This window comes from Emericellopsis atlantica (assembly GCF_019669845.1).
Source record: "Emericellopsis atlantica unplaced genomic scaffold F5Z01scaffold_30, whole genome shotgun sequence".
Taxonomy (NCBI): domain Eukaryota; kingdom Fungi; phylum Ascomycota; class Sordariomycetes; order Hypocreales; family Bionectriaceae; genus Emericellopsis; species Emericellopsis atlantica.
In genome coordinates this window covers 43,543-66,591 of record NW_025764732.1, presented here as the reverse complement: position 1 = coordinate 66,591, position 23,049 = coordinate 43,543, and the positions used below count along the sequence as shown (strand labels likewise).

Below are 23,049 nucleotides of genomic sequence, written 5' to 3'. Positions count from 1 at the left end.
TCGAGTCCATCCAGACATTGTGATCGACGCAATTCGAGTCTTGCGATTGCAATGCTGTGAAACTGTCCATTCTCGCGACGGCACAAATGCCTTATTGCTGACAGCAGACAGACCCAATCCACACTGCCAGTTGGATGTTGAAGACCGGGAGGGACGTCAGATAGGCGGGCACGTGTGCATGAAAGGATTGATGCTGACAAGCTCATTTCCCGAGTCGTGCATTGGCGGTGTCAGCACGGCCCAGAGAGGCTGGTTTGTTGCAGACAGCCTCTCCAGTCCAGTCGGGAGTCATGTTTCGAGATTGCGGCTTGTCAGACTGCATAATCGCGATGCGCGATCCGGCGTTGTAGAAACATGAGTACAGATGGGGGAGCAGGTGCTGACACGGGCAGCGCACTAACAGTATTCTATGCAGTAAAGCGGGAATGCTGTTAGGGGTGCGCTCGCTTATGCCACTGAAAATCCACCGCGACGAAAACACGCAGCACCACTCTTGGTATTATCTTGCAACGAGCTATTGAAAGCCAGATCCAATTTTATCAAGTGCAGAACCGCTCAAAACAGAACACGCACCCATCCACTAGTTCAGCTCGTGGTTCGACTTGATCGCCTTGGACTTACCCGTGTCCAGCACAACAGCAGGATCCTCCGCATCACCGTCGCGCGTCACCTCGTTTCCGCGTTTCGTCGTGATAGACGTCCTATAATCATCTTGGTCAGCATATGTCATCCAGAATCATCAGCGTCACGGGTTTATGTACTTCTCGGCCTTTACATCGAGGACTTTGCCCTCCGGGTTGCCGTTGCCCCAGTTCCAGCTCACCGTGTCGCCGGGCTTGGGGCCCTTCTTGGGCTTCTTGCCTGAGCTCTCGTCTTTGCCGTCATCACCATCGTCCTTGCCCTCTTCTTCGTTGTAGTCATCGTCTTCCGCATCTTCGTTCTCGTCATTGTCGTTCTCATCCTTCTTGCTGCCGTTGGGCGCCTTGCTCTGACGTGTCTCGCGCTTCTTATTGGCACCAGACTGGGCACCAGCGCTCTTCTTTCGCTTATCGCCAGCTTGCTTCTCCTCTTGATCATTCTCTTTCTCAGCATCCTCCTCTTGGTCATCGCCATCGTCTGCAGCCGCCTCCTCTTCTTCGTCCGCTTCTTCCTTTTCATCTTCCTTGCTGCTGGTGTCGGCCTCGCCCCTCTTCTTCAGAGGATCGTGACCCCAATTCTTGAGCGAGGCGTAGCTCTTGGTCTTCTTGACCTCTTCGGCGGACTTTTGGTCATTGCTCTTCTCCTCCTGCGCGAGATGTCGTTTGCTGCCCTGGTCAGTCTTTTGGTCTCCCAGCAGAAAGGATCGTCTTGTGCACGAATCGGCGCCACGTACCAGTACGAAACAACCTTGCGCATGTGCTGAATCTGCTCGTCGGTGTACTTGTCCTCCTTCTTGTCGGGGTTGCTCTTGAGAATCTCGACAATCTTGCGCCCGCTGTCGTGGCCCACGGACTCGCCGTCATTCTCGCCCTCGTCCTTGGGCCACCCTGCACTGCGCGAGTCGTCCGACTTGAGCCACTTCTCCAGCTCCGAAGCCGTCATGTTGACGATCTCGTTGAATTCTTTAACGACTGTCTCGGAGTCTTTCATGATGGCGGTGCTTCTTTTGGGTGGTGATGGTGCTTGTGTCTGTGACTGGTATGAGTCTTCCGTGACAGCGCAGCTCAATTGGGTTTGCGATTAACTTGGCTGTCGAGCATTGAGGTTCTTAAGTTCTCATCTTGGCCCTGGCCGTACCTGAGCGCACCTGTGCGCATCTGTCGCATCTGTGGCGTCATGGTGTCTCAGCCCGTTGAGCGCGTCATAGACCATCAGCTAAGCTTTGCGGCGTGCCTGGCGATCCGCGATCCGCGATCTACGATCCATCAGACTCATTGGACTAGGCTGCCTCCTCCCGTAGCCAACGCTCAGCCATGGCCCATGAGTGGGTGGGATATGAATGGATGACTGTAACTTGCACTAACGCACAATAACTAACCCCCACCAGATGTTCAAATGATCCTGTCTTCAGAAAGCTTCAGGGGGAGAGAGAGCTTGGTCTGAGATTCAATGGCAGATCCAGGCTTCTAGTCCCTTTTGACAACCCATGGCTGCGCCAGCACCAACTTTCCAAATGTCCCGGTGGTCTCGACCTTGGCAACCTCTTCCAGCGCGTCCTCCGCTGTTCCCTCAAAGATTCGAATGGGGGTCTCTTGGAACTCTTTGCCATAATGATCCACCACCCAGCGGAGGGCCTTCCACATTCTGTCCGCCGCCTCCATGTCGGGAGGAAAATCAATCTTGCGCCCGTTGGGCAGGTCAAACGCAACCTGGTAATGCCGCGCCCCGACACAGGGCTCGAAGCCTTCTTGGGGCATGATGAGTACGGTCACGAGGCGAACGCGGTCGCCGCTCCTGCTGGGGATCGAACTGGCGAGGAGCGTCTGCGAACTGGGCGTGCTGATGGTGCCGACCGCGTCGAACCCCCAGACACGCCCGTCGTCGCCGGCGCTTTGCAATATTAGTGCCTTGATGCTGGCCACGGTGTCCTCGTCGTTGTAGTCGAAGCAGTGGGTCGCACCCAGCTTCTTGAGAAATTCATGCCGCTTCGGCGACGCCGTGACGATGATGGAGGTGATGCCGCTGGCGCGCGCGAGCTGGATCGCGGCCATGCCGACAGAGGTGGCACCGCCCCAGATGACCATGGTTCCCTCGATGGGACCTTTGGCATCTTGCGGGAGGGGCAGCTGGAACCGGTTGAAAAGCGCATCATTGGCAGTCTGAACCACGACGGGGAGAGCCGCCGCGTTGGGGTGAGGCACGTTCTCGGGTACCTGGAAGGCCCAGGCAGGCGGGATGGATATATATTCCTGGTGCGTGCCGAAGCGCTCCGGGCGGTTGTTGGAGCCATCTGTGTAGCCGGCGACAACGTCACCTGCCTTGAAGGTCGAGTTGGCCAGGCCAGGGCTCTCGAGCACCTTGCCACAGAACTCATTGCCCAGCACGCGCCGTCGGCAGTCGAAGAACTTTAACGTTCTAAAGTCGGACGGATTGACACCCGAGTACAGGACCTTGACGAGAATCTCATCGTCACGGGGTGCCGGAAGCGAGAGGCGAGTAACGACGGCTTTGCCCTCTGCATCGGCGTAGAGAGAGCAGTCCTGGTGGTAGGGGGCTCTGCTGCGGTCATCTTGAAACTACTTAGGGAGAACGGAGGGGTACTTGGAATGTGAAGCGACAGAACAACGTGATCGGGTTTGCTGTTTTATACTTGAGCCGGCAGATACCAACAATCCGACTGTCCGACTGCCGACCCTTATCAACAACCTGAACTCCGCACACTAACTCGCCGGCAGATTGATTATCCCACTACCTATGACTATGACCGCTCGCGGAGATGTTCCTGCTAGGAAACTGAAACTCCGCTCCATTCATGCCCCAGCCGAGACGAGCTGTATGATTGATGCGGCCGAGCGTCCGGGTTTGCGGAGTTGCCGGATGGCGGGGGAGCGAAAGCGAAAGCGCAGAAGCCTTGTGTTTGCGGCCTCGTCTGCCCTGCCCCGGCCAAAACGGCGAACACTACCCTTCTATCAGATCCTTTATGAAATCTCGCATGGCCATGTACGTGCTGCGTTTCTCCTCGTCGTCCCAGACATGCTTGGGAATCCTGTCGTCCTCTTCCCCTTTTTTGACGAAGATGGGGCCATCCACCTCGCACTCTTCATGGTCCTCGGGCAGTTTGCCTTTATTCAAGTATTCCCTGAGGATCCGCGCACTGCAGAGAGACGGCAGTGCGATACTGCAATGTCCGTACCCATTGATTGTCACCATCCTCGACCCTGGGAAGGCGTCTCGTGCCGAGATGGCGGACACGACAGGGGTCACAGCATCGTATCGCTGTGTGAAGATCAACGGCGGGGTCTCGAGCTTGACATCCTGGTAGGGAGAGAAGGAATGTGTCCTAGGGATTTTCCACTGTTGCTTGATGTAGAATCTCTCGTTTGCCAGTCTTGCGAACATCGATACCCTGAGCTTCGGTAGGATCTCTTCCAGCAGGGACTCACGATCCTGTGGCCAGTGTGCTGGACCTGTGAGGCCATCGTTGCTCATAATCATGTGGAATGCGTCCATGTTGATGGAGGATTGCGACATTTGCCCATACTGAAGGAAGAAGTCGGTCGCGTTGCCTTGCAGGAGAGGAGCCAGTTTGGAAGCAAGCAGGTGCCATCCTGACAGGACCTGGAAATGGGGGAATATCACATCGATGAATAGGGTTCTGAAGTCGAGTGTACCATAGTGTGTGCTGTTGACGTACACACTGAGAGGCTGCCTGTCGAGCTGTTCCCCCAGGGCTGTGAACTTCTCCAGGAGGACATCCTTGGATGTCGAGACGTGTGTCAGGGGACAGTCATCACCTGCTGCGACACATTCTTCTAGGAACCCAACGAACGTTCTGTCCGAGTCCGTCATCATCTCCATGTCGGGCTCAGAGATGTAATACTGGAATACATTCGCGACACCGTCAAAGACCATTCGGCCAGCGCGCTCAGGAAAGAGCATCGCATACGTTTGTCCCAGCAGCGTCCCGTAGCTGAGACCCCAATAGTGGAGCTTCTCCTGACCCAGCGCGTCGAGGATGCTATTCATGTCGGCAGCTGTCTGTGGCGTGTTGATGTACTCGACCCCCGGACCGGTGGTATCGCGACACGCCTGCGCAAAGTTCTTTGCCCACGCGTAGACGTCCGGTGAATCAGCGACAATGTCCCTATTTCTGAAGCTGCCGTGTTGCTTCCGCGTTGCATCATCAGGGTAGCATTTGGCCATCGGTACTGTGCCTTTGGTTCCGCGCGGCGCCCAGGACACGATGTGGTAGTCCTCCCCGACGAGGGTGTTGATATGCTTGCCGCCCTTGGTGACATAGTCGATGCCACTGTTGCCTGGACCGCCTGGGTTGACGAGAAGATTTCGCCCCGCGCCGGCTGACTTTCCTCGGAGGCGTATGATGGGAAATTGGACGGTGTCCGGGTTGGAGGCGTTGAAGTGGTCCAAGGGCACAGTGAGGTTGGCGCATTCGAGAGGGTGGCCTGCTGTGCTGCCGCAGGACGTCCACTGAATTGTCTCGTGGGGGTACGAGGTCGTACTCTCCGCATTGAGTGCGGAGAAGGTGGAGATGAGCGTTCGCCATGAGGCTGGGTAGATGAAGACTGTCAACGAAGCGACGACGACAAGCGTGCTGAAGTACGCCCAGGGTGAACGTCGTGGACTGGGATGATTGTCTTGGTCCTCGCGGGACGACGTCGAGCGCGCGCTCTTCTCACTAGGGTGTGCCATGGTTTGCGACCCCGTGCTTTCGAAGGCCGAGGACGAAAGTTGAAATGCAAGATGGCAATTCCTCCTGTGCTTACTCTTCGCATTGTTGAGGCACCCCGCGGGCCTCACATGATCACATGACAGCTTGAGCGCTGTGAGCCTGTGCCGCCTTCATGCTGCCTGCACGATGCAGCCATTAACCAACCATCAGTACGACCAGCCCAATTAAATGCTCTGTAATACGTAACAGACATGGACCTGTCACCACCAATTTCAAATTCCGCTTTTACTTCACAAGCGATCATCGTAGAGTGATCGCCAATTCAACAAGGAGAAAGTCCCTCACAGGGCAAGAAAGAAAATCGAATGCAACAGAAGAGCCGAGCGAGGAGGAGCGCAGAAGGTAGAGTTCCTTTTGACAGCCACAAAGTCCCAAGCTTGATATTCATATCTTCATAAAAGAGAGACATTGCCAGAGTTCCAGCCCTGCAGCGCGTCCCCCTGGCCTACCCAGTCCTCCTCTCGCACACCGACAGCCACCTACGCACTGTTGATCTGCTGCACCAAAAAGTCGGCAGCAGGCCCACGCGCGGCGGTCGTGTAAGCAAAGTGCGGCGCCGCGACGATCAGGCTGCCCTCGCAGACGAGGTCGCCCGGGTTGCAGAAGATCTCGGTCCTGTCGGTGGGGTAGTTGGGGATCTGCTCGTTGTTCTGGCGGTTCTTGGTGTAGCCAAAGAGCACGGCGCCCTTGACCTGCTCCTGGACGGCGGCGTCGAGGGTGCTCACGGAGCCGGCGACGACGGCCGTGCCCTGGCTGTAGCCGCCCGTGACGACGGCGCTGTCGGGGCACTTGTCGTGGGCCATGTTGAAGAGGCGCGTCATCTCGTCAATGGCCTCCTGCGAGGTGCCCAGACGACCGACATTGTCGCCGACGGTGGCGTCGTAGGGGCCACCGACACCTTGGATCCAGACGCTGCTGATCTCCCTCTCGAGGGTACCGGCGACGGCGGGGCCGGCGGAGGCGCCCTGGGAGGTTGGTCAGTTTCTGGGTGTTCACAGGGTGGAAGCAAGAGAAAGGTGTAATTAGGACGAACCATGTTACCGGGCTCGCCAGTGGCGCGAGCAAAGATGAAAATGGCCTCGGGGCAGTCGCCGGCGCTGCCATCTTCGAGATCGTTGCGGGTGATGCTGCCGAGCTGACGTTCCTCGAGATCGACAGCTGGGGCAGCCATGGCAGAGCCGGCGAGAAGGGTGGTGGCGGCGATGAAGAACTTCATGTTGGCGATGGAGGCGAGAATAATGGTCAGAAAAGGGGAGTGATTGTAAAGCGTAGAAATGAAGTGAAAGAGTGAATGTGTATGATGCAGACTGGCTGGCTCGTTGTTTCTGGCGGTTGGTCCTGAGCTGTTCCTCTTCAAATCCAGCGATATCCTCGTACCTTTATATCTCTTGAAGCCGTCGTCATCTGTCACAGAGTCGTAGACGAAACAGCTCGCAAGGACAGACCATTTAGGATGCCAAGCTTTCCCTCCAACCTAAAGCATATCCACCCGTGAGTTGCGACAGGTCAGAATGCTGTTTAGCGCGTCCGTGACAGGTCAAACATTCCACTCTCGTCTCTGACAGCGAAGGCTAGTCTGTGTGATCGACTCGTGACCGGGTCGATGTTGCGTCGGGAGTTGCGCAGGGGTAGCATCGGGGGTGGGTATCTCCATGCGTGAAGCGCCAAGAGTCGAGTCAGTTTGAACTGTAAGTCCAGCCCAAGGGCGGAACGAGGCGTGGCTCAGAAGCCTAGTGCGCCGGTGGCAGTTCCTGAAACGAGTGCCGAGTGGGAAAGGAGCCTCCCCAAAAAGCATCAACAGCGCAGAATTGCGTCTGCTCAGTCTGCTGCATGAAGCCGGCTGTCGCCCCACCGTATTGCCTCAGGGGGGCCGGGAGACGTTTCGGTATTGCTTGCGATGCAGGGCAGAGGAATAAAGCTCCGATGCCGAGTCCACGGTGTATAAGTACATGTAGATAAGAATGGATCATTCTATCGCTGATGTATAGATTGCTACAAGGCGAGACCACAACCATCACGCCTCAGTACACAACGGCAGATGGCGCCAGTAGACCCGACCCGACGGCGTTTGCGTGCGGAGGCGTGCACGCTATCAGATCAAGTTAGTCGCGACATCCTTGACGAGTTGTTGGTGATGGCTGAGTGTCGATCCTCGGGGCCTGGTGGCATGTGGGTGGTGGAGCGTCCATGTCGTGTGGGGAAGGGAAATGCTCCGGATCTAAGCCCAATTTGTGACATTGTCGCGAACGTAGCGTATGTTGTCTCCAGACGAGCGTTTCGATCGTGGCATCGTCTTTTGGGCGCACGGAAACAAGAGGTCTGATCAAGGTGACCAGTCATGGGTTGGAGGTGCGCGCGTGGCCATCCGCGTGGTGATGGATCGATGGTGCGTCTTTGTGTCAACCTCGATGACAGGACGTCCGAGGTGATCGGTTAAGTTCTTTGACCTCGGCAAAAAGACTGTGGGCAATGCTTGCGGGGATGCTTTTTTCTTGGTGTCAAAAGCAAGCAATCACTGCTGTTGGGCTCTTGTTCGTTTGAGATGAACAGCGCATGTGGTATTCAATGCTGGTTCCAATGTCCGAATGAGAAAGCAGTTCAGCCTTACGGATACATCGCGCAGAGTTCGAGTTGTGCTTTCGTCTAGGGTAGGCCACAAGCCAAACCCTGTCGACCTACTAGGCTACTCCGTATTCCACGTGTTATTCCTCGAATGAGGCATTGGGATAAATCTAACCTGGAAAATTTGGATATTCTGTACCATAACACAAATTAGGAACCATTTGCCGCAACGCAACTGCCAAGCTCGTATTGTGACCCGTGGCTGTGGTCGTTCCTTGTCCGGACACTGCCAATGTCTGGATGAGTGTCTTGCTGTCTATGCCTTGTTCAAGACTCCAACGAGCGTCACAGCGGGCCGTTCTTGAAGATGAAGCAGCCTAGACGAATCTTTCATGATAATTGCGTCATTGCAGGGAACATTCTCCTCCCAGCATATCTGAGACAGGCAACGTGTTTCGGCTCGTCAGCGCCTACCGGGGCTAGCCTCATGTGCCACGATGCGCATGAATCAACCTTATTTTCGGTGCTGCACAATTCCACGCATGTTGTCTCGTTGTCTCATCGCCTTCTCTTGACGAGAAAACACGATCCGCACTGCTTTAGTTCTCCCAACGCAACGAGAATACCTCGTCCCCAGATCTCGAGATGCCCACTTCCAGACCCTCGCCCTGAATGCTCGTAGGGATCTTCTCCCCTTTTCTCTCCAAGATGATCTTGGGCCCGTTGGCAGTATTATCAGGTAGCTTGTAGAAGCCACGACCGAATTTGTTAAAGAATCCCTCGAGCTTCTCCTGTGTGACGTCTGATTCCGCGATAATCCCTCTTTCCGTAGCGTCCTCGAAAGCTCGCAGCACAAGTTGCGTGGCATACGGCTGCGTGAACACGCCAGCGGGGGGCGCCTTGCCTTGAGCACTCTTGGAGGCCAGAGGATGAGGCGCGCTATCGGTTCCGAAGAAGAATTTGCTGTCGCCGCTCGTTGCTGCCTTCAAGAGGGCATCCCTGTCCTCGGGTGTCTTGGGGATGGGCTTGCAGAATGCATGAGGGTCGACGTTGCTCATGTCCCCTGTGAGGTACAGATGGTGAGCTGTGATCGTGGCGCCAACAGAGGGGCCGCAGCTCCTGACAGCGTCGATGGCAGCGGCCGTCGAACAGTGCTCGAGAACGATGCGCAGCTTTGGGAACTTGGCGTGAATGGACTTGAGCGTGGGCAGGAAAGCTTCCTCGTGGGTGAGCCCTTTGGCAGGGTTACCGACGACTTCGCCATGAAGGTTGAGCACGAGATCGTGCTGCTGCATAGCCTCAAAGATATCATCAAAGCCGTCGAGAGAGACGACCCCCGCATCTGAATTGGTGGTGACGCCCTGCGGATAGACCTTGATGCCTGCCAGCCTAGCCTTGGCTGCCTGGGTCACGATTTCGGGGGTCAGTTCTGCGTGAAAGTAGAGCGACATGAGATAGGTCACGTTGGGCTCGATCGACTGGAGCTCGGACTTGTACTCTAGAGCACGCTCCACGGTCCTGATAGGGGGCTGCAAGTTTGGCATGACGAAGACCGTGTCGACGCCCCCACGCCTGATGGAGGGTGTTACCAGCTTCATCATCTCGCCCTGGCGGAGGTGGACATGCATGTCCGCCGTGGGCGGCAGCACAATCTTTTGTGTATCTCGGAGGCGCATGTTGGATGTTGTGTAGTTGATTAACACAAGTACATGTAGCTTTTGCTGGATGTGACATGTGAAAATGATCAAGGTCAATGAAATCGAAACTCAGATTTAGACGCTCGTTCTTGGGTATCCACTTTGGGCGATGGGAGAGGATATCATTGGTCAAGAGATGGCTTCACAGTGAGCCCCCTCGTCCACGACAGTTTCCTAGCTCATGGTGGTGAAGATCATTGTCCCAGGTTGGTCTGATAGCGACATACTACCCGAAAAAAAGAAGAATGAAAGCGACACATGATAACGAAGTCGAAGAGAAAGAGTTCCTAGCGGCAGTGGTCGAAGCAAGTTCGAGGTAGGCGACGATGCTCCTGGTGCCACAGGGTAAGCCATACTAGAGCTAGCAAGATGGTGACGCCCAAGGAGTCGGCACGGCCGCCGTATGGTGGCCAAGAATACATGTACTTGCAGCTTCAGAGCAATAGTAGGACCTCCTGGGATTCGTGGAAGAGCAGGCTTATGCAAGCCAAATATAAACTGCCTTCAAGACGCCTGATGGGATCGCCTAGACGGAGCCTGCCTCTCCGGGACTACCCAAAACCGCCGGCACTCGAGCAGGGAATCCGGCCCGGTAGTCACTGATTGATTGCCTTATGCGCCGTCATGAACATGACAGACGGTGCTATTGGCTTATTGCCGCGATGGATGGCCTGGAACGGAACCAAACCATGTCTCTGCGCTCCTGTTTCGTAGTGGACGATCATCTATCAAATCCATGGCCCAGCGTCTATAAGAGCAGACGATCCCATCGACAAACAAACCATCCACCCACCCTCATCGACAAGAACGAGCCTGGTCCACGCCATCATGCTCTCCTCCGCCTCCTCCACCACCACCGCCCTGGCGCTTCTGCTGGCCAGCGTCCTCCCCCAGGCCGCCCTGGCCCACTACAACTTTGAGCGCCTCATCGTCAACGGCGAGGCCACCGACCCCTACGAATACGTCCGCTCGACCACCAACTCCAACTCGCCCATTCAGGAAGTCACATCGCCCAACATGATCTGCAACCAGGGCGGCAACGACGCCGCCATTCGCGCCCGCACAAAGACCTACGAGCTCGCCGCCGGCAGCGAGGTCGGCTTCGACATCAACTCGGAACTCGGCCACCCGGGGCCCCTCTACGTCTACATGAGCCGCGCCCCGGACGGCGTCGAACTCTCCGACTACCAGGGCGACGGCGACTGGTTCAAGGTCTACGCCCTCACCACCAGTCACATTGAGACCGATACGGGTCTGTACTGGGCCACCTTTCCCGGCAGCCAGGGCGGCGCTCAGAACTTCACCTTCACCCTCCCCGAGGACCTGCCCACGGGCAACTACCTCATGCGCGGCGAGCACATTGCTCTGCACGGCGCCGGCAGCGTCGGTGGCGCCCAGTTCTACATGGGCTGCGCACAGCTCGCCGTCACGGGCGGCGGCAGCGGCACGCCGGGCCCCACGGTCAAGTTCCCTGGTGCGTACGCCGAGGACGACCCTGGTGTCTTGATTGGCATCTACTGGCCACCTCCCCAGGAATACATCTCGCCCGGTCCTCCCGTGTGGCCTGGTGAGTGTGAGGACCATACGCTTAACAGCTGGGGGCAGGACAGCGATGGTGACTGCAACCCCATGGCGCAGTAAAGGGTGCTATGGGGCGGACGGGGCTGTACATACCAGAGATGATGATGCATGTATATACGCACCACGACAGAAGACAGAAGGAACGTGAACCAGACTTTCGTGCAAGAGTGACGCTTTCATACTTTGCTATCCTCGTCTTGGATGGCGTACAGCTGGGGCACCAACTCTCCCAGACATGTACCCAGGTCTGTCCACTGTAACCCAAGGATATCTTCGGTCTCCTGCACATCGATCCCAAAATGCGTCTTGTGTTCCCGTTTCCCCACCTGCCCAATAGGTACTCTGCCCTTCCTCACGGCCGGTGGTATCACTTCTCTTGTCACGTCCGCAATCTCCTGGTTGCAGTAGACATTGGCTGCGAGGAGGAACCTCTTCCCACCAGCCTCTGGAACACGTAACGCCTGAACATGTGCCTTTGCCACATCCCTCACGTGCACCCAAACGGGTGCCTTGGTCGGTGGCACGCTCTCTTGTTCTGGCAGGGACACCACGTTATACACCAGCATGTTGCTTGTGTTGATAGACTTGACGGACGTCGGGGCGTCCAGCCAAGGCCCAAACACCATACCCGGGCACAAGCTGACGAGATCAAAGCATCTGCTCTGTTTCATAAAGTCCCATGCTGCCCGCTCTGCAGCCACCTTGCTCGCGCGATACGCCGTCGGAGCGTCCTTTGCGCGAACGCCATCGTCGTAGGTGAGAGGTGCCCAGTCCTTTGCGGAGTAGATCTTGTCAGGACGGGGTCCCAGGCTGGCGTCGTAGATGCAGGCAAACGAGTTGGTCTGAACCACTCTCTTCACACCAAGCTGCTCCGCAAGATGGAGGGCCGCCTCCGCCCCCTGTACCGAAGGGATCATGAGGTCCGTCTCAAAGCTCTGTGTCGCGTAGGTGAATGGTGCCGCTAGATGGAGAATCGCGTCAATTGCCTCGTTCTCTAGCCCGGCTAGATACGCATCCGTAGACGTTATGTCTCCCACCACGACAATGGTCAAGTCGCCATGACCATTGTGCGTCTCGCGAACAGCGTCCACTTTCTCTTCGGATCGAACGGTGGTGACCACGCTGTAACCCTCCCCGAGAAGGACAGCGATTGTATGCTGAGCAATGAAGCCGTTGCCGCCGGTGACGAGGACGCGACACGGCGATGCGAGGGCTCCAGCAGGTGTCGAGTGTCGTACTGCCATCTCGTTTTCTTGAGTAGACCGGTCGTGTGCCCAACAAGTGGCGATTGGACGATGTCTTGCTGGGGCGTGCTGGGCTGTCGTTCGACCATTATATGGTCTAATATCACGGGCATGAATGTGGCCGCCTTCTCAACTCCACGCCGCCGGCTAGTGCCATCTTGGAGACAATGCCGTCGCAAATGCACCGGGAAGCGTGTGGCGAGTGCATGGAGGCTGGTAAGGAACAATGCGAATTCATGGCAAGAATAGGAATGCCGGCGCCAAGATCCACGCAGCCGTCGCAAAAGGGTGGAAATCGTCTCCAACGCTACTTGCGGTCCGCCGCGCATCTCGTTATCTGAGGCTGCCCTATGCGCGGCGCGCGGGGTTGGCAGGGCCCTGGAAAAAGAAGTCCCGGAAAAGGAACCAATTCGTGCCTTATTGAGCGCTGAGAAGTGTCGGCATCGTTAGTAAATTTGAGACACTGGAGTGTCCAATTCCATCGCAAGCCTCCGGCAAGTCTTTATAACGTCGTGGTTCCTATTCGTGACCAAGCGTTGCGACGCTGCTCTCGGCCGAACTCGCGGGCGGGACCCGCCCAGATCTCAGCCTGGCCTGCCGCCCCGCGCATCCTTGTGGAAACATGTGTGGGGATGACACCGGCCAGGCCTCAAATGGAACAAGTCGCGAAGACAAAGGTTAATCGCTGGAGAGCGACGGTCGAAGACCCCGGGAGCAGCAGGCTGAGGACGAATCACGACCTCGACCCTGAAATCGTGGCGCTCGGCTACATGCATGCCGAGCTTGCTGCGCGGCCTTCAAAACACCACGAGACCATGCATCTCTTCATACCGGATTTTGGCCCAGTTCACCTCTGCACCACCACCGTCGTCTCGCCTGGCCCAGACTCGCTCGACCAAGTCTCTCGCGTTGTACACATATCCAAATCCGCACGTCCGCTCCATGACCATGAGTCGATCTAGGATTACCGTGCGCTGCTCCAACGACCAGCACGCGCCGCCGGCCATGACAAGCGGGAACAGCAAGCACGGCTCCAGCGGCCTCCCGTAATGAATCTTCTGCACGCAATCCAGTATCGAGTTGACAGCGTGCACCACCTTGGGCGAGTCCTGAGCGTACCCTTCCACGACCTGATGCAGGCGCAGGCGCAGCGCATGTTCGAACGCCAGGGTGGCGTGGAGGGCATCCGCCTCGTTTGGCGCAAGGTTGTGCACGGCGCGATGGAGACCTCCGTGGTCGTACGACCACTGGTTAATCTTCTCCTCCACCCGATTGGCCTCTCCGCGGAAAATCGCCTCCGACTCTGCACTCACCCGTGTCGAACGTTTGTCAGCCAGGATGTTGACGAGGTCAACCAGGTGGAAGAGCTCCTTCGGAATGCCGTAGACGGCCGAGTCCTCAGCATCAGCGACCAGATCCAGGCTCTCCAGTGCCTCCGCATTACGGGCCTCTTCCCCTAGAAGTGGCGCTCGACACGTCGCGACGGTCGCCGCTGAGTCCAGGAAGCGGGACAACCTGAGCAGAAACTTGTACTGGCCGCTGGACAGATCCCCATAGTGCTGCCGCAGAGCAGCCAGCAGTCGTTTCGCCCCGCGGAGGTGTGGTTGCCAGCCGACGCTTGTGCCATCAAACAACTCCGTCATGCAGAGCAGCAGGCTGCCGACGAGCGCAATGTCGGCGCTGGTCTTATCTACGTGCGGCAGAAGCCACGCCAGCGCTTGTGTTGCCCGACTCTGGTGAAGCAGCCCACGATGGCCCATGTGCGGCAGCATCTTCCGCCAGTGGTTCCCCGACAGTGCGAGGATACATTGTAGAACGAGTTCGTTCGAATCGGCCATGGGCAGCAGGTAGTGGAGGTACGGATTCGATGCCGGGCTCGACCGTCGCGAGAGGAGTGGTGAGACGACCCTCAGGTAATGATCCAGTAGCACTCGGTCCTGGGTATCTCGAAGTCGGGGGAAGGACTGCGGAACGTGTATCGACAAGGAGTTGTTGGGCGACCCGGGCGGGCTGAAAGAGGTTACGACGGCCGTGAGAGTATCCGACCTGCGGTCATACGCGATATCGGGAGCTCTGGAATCCTGAAAGTCGTGATTTGCAGCTGCAGAGGGATCTAGCATCGGGCTCTGCTGCCGTACGGCCATTACCCCAAAGGGGTGCGTCATGCCCGAGCTCGGAGACGTGTCCGTATCACTGCCAGCTGTTGTACTCGGAGTCCAAAGCGCCATCGAAATGGGAGCGACGACAGCAATGCCAGCAGAGCATGTGGAATCGGCCTTTTGCGGCGCGCGGCGCGCCTTTGTTTCCTTGGCTCGGCCGCCCCTATCCTTGGGCTTCTCTGCCGGCCAACAGCAGTCCAGGCACAGTCTCCTGCAATCGCCGCACTTGGGCTTGGCCTCGTCGCACTTCTTCTTGCGCTGCTTGCACATGGCACAGCCTGTCTGCACACGGTGGATGCGCGCTTTAGGCATCTCGGTCGGGAGGTTTGGTCCCGAGGGACTGGCCGGGCCACCATGGTCGGTTGTCGATCGTGATTGACAAGGCAGGCTCAGCCGTGTGCATCGTGAGCAGGGAATGTGGCCATCGCACGCTTGCTTGATCTGGGCACAGCGCTGGCAGACTGGTCGTCTCTCAATCTTCATGGCGATGGGCATGGTTCTTTGGCGTTGGACTGGAAGCGAGCAGCGTCGGCTGCGATTCCGAGTGCTCGGAAAGTATGGGGACGTCGTGGATCAGCCAACGCAGTTCACCTCACGGGTGCATGTAAGGCCGCAGGTCGCATGGAAGGGTTCGAACCGGTCACGAGCTGAGGGTGTTCGAAGTCGGAAGACAAAGTGTCGTCGGGTTGCAACGCAGCCAGGCAGGTGGTTGCGTGTGTCCATGCCGTATGGGAAGAGGGAAGGGACGACTGGAGCTGAGACGAAGGAGCCGCCCAGTCTCACTTGGGTCGGCTTGGGCTGAGCTCCTTCCGCGGAACCCATTTCTTCCCCGGGCCTTCCAAATTCAGTTCAGGCTGAGGTGGGTGGATACCCCACAAGGGTCACCAAGTAAGTTCAGAAGGGTGGCGGGGCAATTAGCGAGGTGCTACAGCTGGGTGGCGCCCGGGACGAGTTCCGGCTGACTAGCTTTGCGGCGTCGTGATTGGCCCGCTTCCTCTCAGAACGGATTTCTTGTGCTTCTCCAGAACTACTGTTCTTGGGTCTTATCTACTCGATAAATACGTCGTTGCTACTCTGGTATCTAGAAAATGTCGCGTCCGCGCAGTGCAGAGTTGCCAACTATCTCACGGTCTTTATTGCGTTCATGGTTCATGCATTTAGGCCTTCTAGAGCAAAATCTTTCTAGACAGGGGCACCAGCTGTCCGTCTGGATATATTAAAGAACAAACCTCGGGGGTCTGTGTGAATAGTTCAACCCAACATCTCATAACCGGTGAACTTGACGTGAGACAAAGCATTGCTCTACGGGTTGCGGTCCTACCCTGACTTGTTCATGCGTGTGAGACAGCCCACCGTGTTGCCGACGGCGGTACAGAACTAAAGCGGAAGCCATCTGTCGCGCCCCCGAACGAGGTATAGGGTATCCGAACTGAGCTCAGGGGATAGGAGCGGTTCGCGAGTAATAGAACGTCATCAGTCTAAAAGCCCATGGCTGTATCCGGTGTCTTCTCTTTCCTGCGACGTACTACCCGAACATGTTTGGTATGTCTAGGGAACGGCTTGAGCGGCGAGGTTGATAAGGAATGCGCAGTTTGTAGATTGTGGCTGGCAAGGCGGTGTCCAGCGAGCCTTAATAGCCCATCTCACCACTCCCAATTGATTGTTGGGGACAGTCTTTCAAGGCCAAGCAAATTTGAGATGCATTAACAGGTGACGCCTCAGCTTGATCGACGCAGATTCTCAGGGCCGACCCGCAAGCCGAGCAGCACCTCGAGAAGGGCGTTCCCCACCCCCTGTTCCCCGCCCGACCTGCAACATCACGACATCCGTCTTGGACTAGTTCCCGGCAGTCCGAGTTATCTTTGCTTATGTAGCAAGTCAGCTTATCATGTGCGTTGCTTTTGCTTCGCTAAAGCATGGCGAGTCGTCTTTCACCGCAGTTTGAGCTGGACGCGCGCCGTACAAAGATGACTTGTCCTCCGGCTTTGAAGCAGGCCTGACAGGCTGACAGCCCAACGCTGACGAGTGTATCTACTCACTTGACTCATCCGAATCCTTAACAAACAGAACTGAGACGCTTCTTCAGCTTCCGGCCCCACTGTGGACGCAGAGACACCCTGCATACGTCGTGCAGCTGCTGTAGAAAAGAGGGGCGTGTTCCTTGATTTCGAGATCTTGTCGTAGAATCTTCAAACTTCAGTTCGCCATGCATCCCGAGAGACCAGTTCTGATCATAGGGGCTGGCGTTGTCGGCCTGACGCTGGCCCACGGCCTCGCCAATGTGAGCTTGGTCCAAGCCCTGGGGAAGTACAATCGCTGACAATACAGGCTGGTGTACCCTTTGAGATCTTCGAGAGGGACCCTTCTCCCGTCTCTCGATCACAGGGATGGGCAATTACGTTCCATTGGTGTCTGCCTTTCCTCAAGACACTTCTCACGCCGGAAACGCTTGCTCTGGTTAGCGACGCCCAGGTCGACCCTGAAGTAGCGAAGAATGACACGGGGAACTTCTTGTTTCTCAACCTGAAGACATTGGAAATCAAGTTCAAAATCCCACCAAACGAGCGCCGCCGTGTTGAACGACAGAAGTTCCGTCAGGCTCTCCTCGATGACCCGCGCATCGGTGACAGGGTGCAATGGGGCAAGCGCCTGGCTAACCTGCAACTTCTGGACGATGGCGACGTCAAGGCCGTGTTCCAGGACGGCTCACACATGGAAGGACACGTCCTCGTCGGCGCAGAAGGGTCCAACTCAACCACCAGGAAGATTCTCGCCCCTGATACGCACGAGCTGCACCCTGTGGACGTCAAGCTCATTGGCGCCAGCGTGGACATGACGCCCGAGCAAGCCCAGCCCCTGAGAAATATCGATCCTTTGCTGTTTCAGGGCTGCCACCCAGACACGAACAGCTTCCTCTGGGTCTCCACTCTCGCCACACCCGAGGTCCACGACAATGGGATGTACAAGATGCAAGTCATCCTGTCGTGGCCCGCGCCGTTTGGGTCACAGCTGCCTGACGATTTGCCTGCCGAGATGAAAGAGCGCGCGCGGGTTTTCCATCCGACACTGAAAAATGCCGTCGACCTGGTCACCACAGCTCAAGAGATCCCGATACAGGACTGGCCCTGTCTACCATGGTCATCCAACGACGGAGCCACGACGCTGATCGGGGACGCCGCGCATGCCATGACCATGTACCGCGGCGAAGCTGCCAATCACGGGATCCTCGACGCATATCATCTAACCAAAGGCTTGGTGGAAGTTTATAATGACAGGCAAACCAGAGATACCGTCATCGAGGCTTATGAGGCGGAAATGAGGGATAGGACAGCGGTGGCCGTAGGTTGGAGTCGCGAGGCATGTGTGGGCGCGCATGACTGGGACACACTCAATGCCAACTCTGCTGTGTTGCGGAGAAGAGCTGTCCGGGAGTCAGACGCATAGGCCGTGGGAGTTATGATGTTTTCGGACGGTCACTATACGCGCAAGTATGACTTTGCGTGATGAACCATCTCGCAGCAATGAAACGGGTCGCCTGGAACATCATCAATCCCTGTGATGGTTGAGCATGACTCTATATATAAACAACCAGAATCGCGGCAATATCTTCTTACAAAATATAGTGCTGCCACAGGATTGACCTTCGGCTACTGCAACGACTTCAAGGCGGCAACTCGCAGGTCAAGTTCAACCGGACCAGAGTATGCTGAACAGCGGTAAGGATCTGATACCGGTCCGGACCGTGCAATGAGAAGAGGCGAAGAAGGCAGGCAAGTATAGTATCTCCTCGCCCCTCGCTTAGTTCAGCTGTCTGGGAGGAGAATGTTCGTTAGTATTTGAACCTGCCAGGAGGTTGAAGGGAGGCGCCAATATCGTAGCGAGAGGAGGGATCAATATCGTATGTATAGTGAAGCTTCCGATATGCATCCGCTGAGAGAAGTGCCAGTGGACTTTGTCGCTGGTGTATTTTGAGTCCTTGACCAGGCAATACCTTTGTTGGGGGTGGTACCAGTATCGAGCAATGATTACTGCCTATGATGATCACAAGACTTGAGGTTTATTTAGGGCTATAAAAGAACTCGCACCTTTACATTTCAATCATGCATACCACTAAATTGTAGTCGGGTGAGCACGGTACCACGTCTAAGCTTAACCCAACCTCATAGGCTCTCGCCAAATGCGCCACCATGTGTTCAAAATCCAACCGGCTTCCCAGTTCGATCAGATCCTCGTGGGCAGTATCAACGAGGATCGAACGTTGACGTAGGCTACCGCCTTCAGGACGCATGGTATACAATATCGACGCGGCCAAATTCGAGTCCAAGGCTGCATGTTGCAAGGCCTGCTCTAGATGGCGTTTTGGCATACCGCGATCAAGACAGCGGATAAAGGGGGGAGGCTGGCGGCACAAATCATCAAACATGGAATCAATAGCAATGTCTTCACACGCCCATGAGATGATCCCAATGGTGCCCCCACTCGAGCCACAAGCGCTCGCTAATTCTCTTTGGCGAGAAACCCATCATCTAGTGAGGCTTCCCAACGTGGAGGTGAGCACTGTCGAACAAGTTCGGTGTATCAGATGTCAAGCACCGTTCCACGAAGCGGTGCGTTCTCGGCGCAAAAGAGAGGCGGGGTGAGTGCCCGCAAGATAACAAGGAGTTGTCTGTCTAATCGGCCTTGGCACACTGCACTCTCCAGTACGTGGCTTAGTAATGACGCTGAAAGGCATCGAGAGAAGAGATGTGAGCCACCTGGGAATGTCCTGGCCTTGTGGTCGATTGTGCCAGTCGTCACCGGCATTGCTGGGAGACCTTTGGTGGTCGTCGTGCAGAGAGCGCTTTACGATGCTGTGTCGCCACTGGGTCTCCGTTGGAGAAGCGGTGAAAGATGTGGGAGAATGAGGTGTCTGTGGTGATCTGTACCGCCCGAAATCGGCAAGAGATATCAGATGCTCTGTGCGTGGCCAAGAGCAGGCTCACTTTGACAGTAGCTTAGCTGCTCATCATTGTGTCGCTAGCGAGCCATGTGGTCGGAAACGCCCCATACCCCAGTCTGTCTACGGTCGTAGCCGCCGGATGTGTGTCTTTGGCTCATTTCGACCTCCAGTATATCCTGATAGCCAACTTCGTTGGTCGAAGATTGCTCCGATCTAGAGACAGTCTGTTCTGGTCGTCCCTGCAGACGAACAAGGCCTCTCGCGGTTCGTGCGTCAGGGCATCTGCGTATGAACCATGAGGCAATAAGCATGCTGCAATTGATTAGGGCTTTGCGCAGCTCGGCGCCATTTGCCCCTTGACGCGTCGTCCTATTGATTTGAAGGACTACTGCGGGAGTGCGCCCCCACCCGTGCTTCGAGGAGCCAGCCAGCCACGGACAACTCCCGTCTTCATCAGGGCTCGCCAGACCAGCAGGCAGACACAGGCCGCAGTGACCATGGTAGAAGTTACACGGCAAGCACAGGTTCGAACACAAAGAATTTTCCGTTCCGCCAAAGTACGGACCCGAGATCGGGGATGCTGCTGTCAATGCAGAGTTGATACGAGGTTGTTCGAACTTTAGTGGGTTCACAATAAGGATGCCTTGCATCGTTGGTCCCTCACGAGTCACCACGCTGGCGCAAGTGTCCGCCTGGCACGAGCGGGTCTAGACCTCCTCCGCCCTCAGAAATTCCGATCCAAGGCCACGATCTACCATTTTCGCTGCACGGCATTGGCGATGCACCATTATGCAGCACGCGCCGTACTTGTAGCACCTGCATCCAACCCGCCGCCGCTTTGCCTGCCTGCCTGGCCCGTTTTCGCCCTTGGCAGCACTCGCCCGACCGATTTTCGACAAATTTCTGCATATTGTCCGCCCAGCAAGGCGCACAAGGAAGTTGTAACGGGCGAGCAGGACTCGTTCGGAAACGTACCCCTCCCTCTTCCCGCTTTGCCTCCCGCCGGACAACTGTGTGGCACCAGTGCAGGACCATCGCTCAATGCCAAAGGCTACGCCGTCTCGTTTGTGGTCGTCGATTCGTCTTCCATCAAATCGCTGGCGGGGTTTATGTTGAGCAGCCAGCTGCTGACTGGGAACCTTTTTGTCTTTTGCGCGGCTCACATTACAAGACTGAAACGATTCCAAGGGCACGCCACCTCGTCGTGCACTTCACATGTGCTGAGACGGTTTCCAGACCGTGAGCACCTTTCAGGGCATCAACACAGTGTCGCTCGCCGTCGTAGCAGGTCTGCATCCCGCAGGGCCTGGTCCGCGGAAATGTCTGCAACCCGCAAGACACGCGTTTTGTCCAAGGAGGATATTGCAAATGGTAAGCATGCTGTCGGGTGGCAGACTAGGCTCGGCTCGCTAATGTTCCTAGGCCTTCGCGCGCTCGACGCGGCGATTGAGAGCTCCGAGCTCTTGATGAGCGTCGCGCCACTTCGCTTCATGACTGTGGGTGGCATGCTGGCGGTTTCGCTGTTCGAGAATCGCCCCACTACCAAGGACATTGATTTTCTCCTCGACCCAAACGTCGACGCTGTGCGCGAGTATCGCACCGAGGTGCGCAGGGTCATCAACGAGGTGGGCGAAAAGCACGGATTTAATGACGACTGGATGAATGATGAGCTTAAAATATTCATTCGTCAATCAAACCGCCTCAACATGTTCTTGCAGTCGGTCCAGCAGGGCATGGTCGTCCACGAGGGCCGGAATCTCGTGGTGTACGCCGGCCGCCTCGACTTTGCACTGGAACGCAAACTGCGTCGCTTGAACGGCGACAACATTCGACCGCGCGACCTCGATCTCTCCGATGCTGTCGCGCTGGTCCACACGCTCAAGGACCCCGATCATCCCCTGAGCTGGCAGTACTGCCAGTCTCTGGACGACAATGAGCTCGGCATGGGCGTCGGCAACTTGGGAATCAAGGTCGTGGCCGACGAGTACGAGCGCGTGCACGGCAAGCAGGGTATTGTCGAGACCGAGTGGGATGAGCAGAGGCAGTGCTACAAATATGCCAATCTGCAAGGCGAGTGGGTATATGTCGATGAGCGACAAGTTTCGCCAAGAAAAGACGATTCCGAAGGCAGCCATACCGCCTAGCCTAGCTAGACAGTAGTCAAGGAGGACTTTGTTGCTTGGACGTTTCGCTTGCCAAATTGATCGGCGGCAATGTCTTGCGGATTGACATGATGATGCTCAGGGAATTTGTGGAGAATTAGTCTCTGTTTCAGTTTAGGCGCCAGAGATGTCCATGCTGGGTCTTTGAAGGGGGTGAACTCATTGGGGCCGTCGTCGAGGTCGTGATGGTTTCCATCCCGTCGGAGCCCAATACCCAGTCGCCAATTAAACGACCAGATGAGTGCCTCCGCGAGCGACGCAAGAACCGCCAATTGCTCCGAGTCGTTGCATCCATCCAGACGCGGATCATAAATGTCCTCGGGGTTCCAGTGTGTCTGCCTCTTCCAGAGGTACTCCGTCTCATAGCCGATGAGTGGCTCATCATAGGCGCAAAAAGCTTCATACAAGCGATAGAAGGAGCTTTGCAGGGTATCGCGCCAGCGAAAAATGGGAATAAGGCGCAACTCGAAAATGTCCAGGTGGTGCTCATCCATGTATGCCTCAGGCGCGTAGGCGATGATCTCTCGTGGTGGCGGTGGGAGGATCACCGGAAAATGACGAGGGTACCGCAGGAAGAGCCGAGCGAGATAGCGATAAGGGTGGTCCGTAATTTTCGACAACACAATAATGGAGTATCGCAGTTTGAGGGGCGAGGACCAAAACTGAACCCGCCGGCGCCAGCGTCGCAGCGTGCGCGTGACATAGTGCAGAGGCGACTGCCAGAACGTCGGCAAGGCTGGTGGTAGTTGTGATGGCAGCAGCGGCACGTTGTTGCTGGCGGTGGTGGTGTTGTTGTTCACGGAGAAGGCTGAGGAAGAGGATATGACAGAGGAGGTCATGATGAGGGCTGTGGGGGCTGGGCTGCCGTCGCGTTCGCCAGCGTCACATCCAGGGAATGACGGACGAGGCTGCTCATGATCATGAGTGAACAGGCAGGGAGCAGACGAGGTCGGGCGCAAGACAGAAAAGGTAAAGAAGGAGAAGGGTAGGGGCAGAGAAGAAATGGAAGGAACCAACGAAGCGAGGTGAACACCCACCGACGTCGCATCGCGAATCATTCGCAAAGGCCCGCCCACAGCGCGGCCTTGGCTCTCTGGCTGGCCGCCGCCCTGGACTTGCTCGGCCTTCCATCTTTCCCACTGACGCAGTGCCAGCCTGCCAGCACAAGGCGGTGGCCGGGGGGGGGCTGCCCCATTTGGGGGGGGGGGGGGGGGGGGGGGTTCCACCCCCCGGTTGGGGGCCCAGGAACGGTTATTCCAAAAAATAAAAAAAAGGAAATTTCCCGGCCGCAACCAACGTGGCAGGAGGCCGGGCCC

At 56.6% G+C, this 23,049-nt stretch overlaps 11 protein-coding genes across 11 annotated transcripts; 3 read left to right on the top strand and 8 right to left on the bottom strand.

Annotated features, from left to right (window-relative positions):
• Positions 1-301: 301 nt before the first annotated feature.
• On the bottom strand, positions 302-1,722 carry F5Z01DRAFT_328502 (uncharacterized protein). Its single transcript, XM_046259086.1, has 3 exons — positions 1,373-1,722; positions 762-1,304; positions 302-701 (listed from the first exon to the last, which is right to left on the bottom strand). The coding sequence occupies exons 1-3, from the start codon at positions 1,627-1,629 to the stop codon at positions 581-583; spliced, it is 921 nt and encodes a 306-aa protein (XP_046114915.1). The 5' UTR covers positions 1,630-1,722; the 3' UTR covers positions 302-580.
• Positions 1,723-2,046: 324 nt separating this feature from the next.
• On the bottom strand, positions 2,047-3,173 carry F5Z01DRAFT_693305 (chaperonin 10-like protein; the record flags this gene model as incomplete). The annotated part of the gene is made up of 1 exon (XM_046266213.1): positions 2,047-3,173. A coding segment is annotated over one exon (1,068 nt), but the record flags the coding sequence as incomplete, so codon positions are not given.
• On the bottom strand, positions 3,161-5,391 carry F5Z01DRAFT_328527 (Alpha/Beta hydrolase protein). Its single transcript, XM_046259087.1, has one exon. It carries the CDS (start codon positions 5,347-5,349, stop codon positions 3,598-3,600), a length of 1,752 nt encoding a protein of 583 aa, XP_046114913.1. The 5' UTR covers positions 5,350-5,391; the 3' UTR covers positions 3,161-3,597.
• A 335-nt stretch (positions 5,392-5,726) lies between these two features.
• F5Z01DRAFT_328495 (cutinase-domain-containing protein) lies at positions 5,727-6,862 on the bottom strand. Its single transcript, XM_046259085.1, has 3 exons — positions 6,423-6,862; positions 5,780-6,354; positions 5,727-5,731 (listed from the first exon to the last, which is right to left on the bottom strand). The coding sequence occupies exons 1-2, from the start codon at positions 6,603-6,605 to the stop codon at positions 5,869-5,871; spliced, it is 669 nt and encodes a 222-aa protein (XP_046114912.1). The 5' UTR covers positions 6,606-6,862; the 3' UTR covers positions 5,727-5,731; positions 5,780-5,868.
• Positions 6,863-8,131: 1,269 nt separating this feature from the next.
• F5Z01DRAFT_328490 (dihydroorotase) lies at positions 8,132-9,810 on the bottom strand. The gene has a single exon (XM_046259084.1). It carries the CDS (start codon positions 9,625-9,627, stop codon positions 8,551-8,553), a length of 1,077 nt encoding a protein of 358 aa, XP_046114911.1. The 5' UTR covers positions 9,628-9,810; the 3' UTR covers positions 8,132-8,550.
• A 429-nt stretch (positions 9,811-10,239) lies between these two features.
• On the top strand, positions 10,240-11,347 carry F5Z01DRAFT_328464 (glycosyl hydrolase family 61-domain-containing protein). The gene has a single exon (XM_046259082.1). The coding sequence runs from the start codon at positions 10,477-10,479 to the stop codon at positions 11,287-11,289; it is 813 nt and encodes a 270-aa protein (XP_046114910.1). The 5' UTR covers positions 10,240-10,476; the 3' UTR covers positions 11,290-11,347.
• Positions 10,932-12,586, bottom strand: F5Z01DRAFT_328470 (uncharacterized protein). Its single transcript, XM_046259083.1, has 2 exons — positions 11,323-12,586; positions 10,932-11,212 (listed from the first exon to the last, which is right to left on the bottom strand). Exon 1 carries the CDS (start codon positions 12,471-12,473, stop codon positions 11,406-11,408), a length of 1,068 nt encoding a protein of 355 aa, XP_046114909.1. The 5' UTR covers positions 12,474-12,586; the 3' UTR covers positions 10,932-11,212; positions 11,323-11,405.
• Positions 12,587-13,270: 684 nt separating this feature from the next.
• On the bottom strand, positions 13,271-15,115 carry F5Z01DRAFT_628262 (fungal-specific transcription factor domain-containing protein; the record flags this gene model as incomplete). Its single annotated transcript, XM_046261586.1, has 1 exon — positions 13,271-15,115. The coding sequence occupies one exon, from the start codon at positions 15,113-15,115 to the stop codon at positions 13,271-13,273; it is 1,845 nt and encodes a 614-aa protein (XP_046114908.1).
• Positions 15,116-16,433: 1,318 nt separating this feature from the next.
• F5Z01DRAFT_745145 (putative monooxygenase) lies at positions 16,434-18,350 on the top strand. Its single transcript, XM_046266927.1, has 2 exons — positions 16,434-16,913; positions 16,961-18,350. Exons 1-2 carry the CDS (start codon positions 16,839-16,841, stop codon positions 18,074-18,076), a joined length of 1,191 nt encoding a protein of 396 aa, XP_046114907.1. The 5' UTR covers positions 16,434-16,838; the 3' UTR covers positions 18,077-18,350.
• Positions 18,351-20,890: 2,540 nt separating this feature from the next.
• On the top strand, positions 20,891-21,715 carry F5Z01DRAFT_683502 (uncharacterized protein; the record flags this gene model as incomplete). The annotated part of the gene is made up of 2 exons (XM_046265855.1): positions 20,891-20,942; positions 20,994-21,715. The coding sequence occupies 2 exons, from the start codon at positions 20,891-20,893 to the stop codon at positions 21,713-21,715; spliced, it is 774 nt and encodes a 257-aa protein (XP_046114906.1).
• A 132-nt stretch (positions 21,716-21,847) lies between these two features.
• Positions 21,848-22,572, bottom strand: F5Z01DRAFT_677235 (uncharacterized protein; the record flags this gene model as incomplete). The annotated part of the gene is made up of 2 exons (XM_046265337.1): positions 21,848-21,875; positions 21,965-22,572. 2 exons carry the CDS (start codon positions 22,570-22,572, stop codon positions 21,848-21,850), a joined length of 636 nt encoding a protein of 211 aa, XP_046114905.1.
• Between the last annotated feature and the right edge of the window lie 477 nt (positions 22,573-23,049).

Excerpts from the sequence above, each read along its gene's own strand:
- F5Z01DRAFT_745145 (XM_046266927.1), top strand. The coding sequence starts at position 16,839 with ATGCATCCCGAGAGACCAGTTCTGATCATAGGGGCTGGCGTTGTCGGC. Across the intron at positions 16,914-16,960 it reads TGGCCCACGGCCTCGCCAAT|GCTGGTGTACCCTTTGAGAT; the intron begins GTGAGCTTGGTC and ends CTGACAATACAG.
- F5Z01DRAFT_328464 (XM_046259082.1), top strand. The coding sequence starts at position 10,477 with ATGCTCTCCTCCGCCTCCTCCACCACCACCGCCCTGGCGCTTCTGCTG.
- F5Z01DRAFT_328470 (XM_046259083.1), bottom strand. The coding sequence starts at position 12,473 with ATGGCAGTACGACACTCGACACCTGCTGGAGCCCTCGCATCGCCGTGT.
- F5Z01DRAFT_328502 (XM_046259086.1), bottom strand. The coding sequence starts at position 1,629 with ATGAAAGACTCCGAGACAGTCGTTAAAGAATTCAACGAGATCGTCAAC. Across the intron at positions 1,305-1,372 it reads CGCAAGGTTGTTTCGTACTG|CAAACGACATCTCGCGCAGG; the intron begins GTACGTGGCGCC and ends TGACCAGGGCAG. Across the intron at positions 702-761 it reads CTCGATGTAAAGGCCGAGAA|GACGTCTATCACGACGAAAC; the intron begins GTACATAAACCC and ends AGATGATTATAG.
- F5Z01DRAFT_328495 (XM_046259085.1), bottom strand. The coding sequence starts at position 6,605 with ATGAAGTTCTTCATCGCCGCCACCACCCTTCTCGCCGGCTCTGCCATG. Across the intron at positions 6,355-6,422 it reads CTGGCGAGCCCGGTAACATG|GGCGCCTCCGCCGGCCCCGC; the intron begins GTTCGTCCTAAT and ends CCAACCTCCCAG.
- F5Z01DRAFT_328490 (XM_046259084.1), bottom strand. The coding sequence starts at position 9,627 with ATGCGCCTCCGAGATACACAAAAGATTGTGCTGCCGCCCACGGCGGAC.
- F5Z01DRAFT_328527 (XM_046259087.1), bottom strand. The coding sequence starts at position 5,349 with ATGGCACACCCTAGTGAGAAGAGCGCGCGCTCGACGTCGTCCCGCGAG.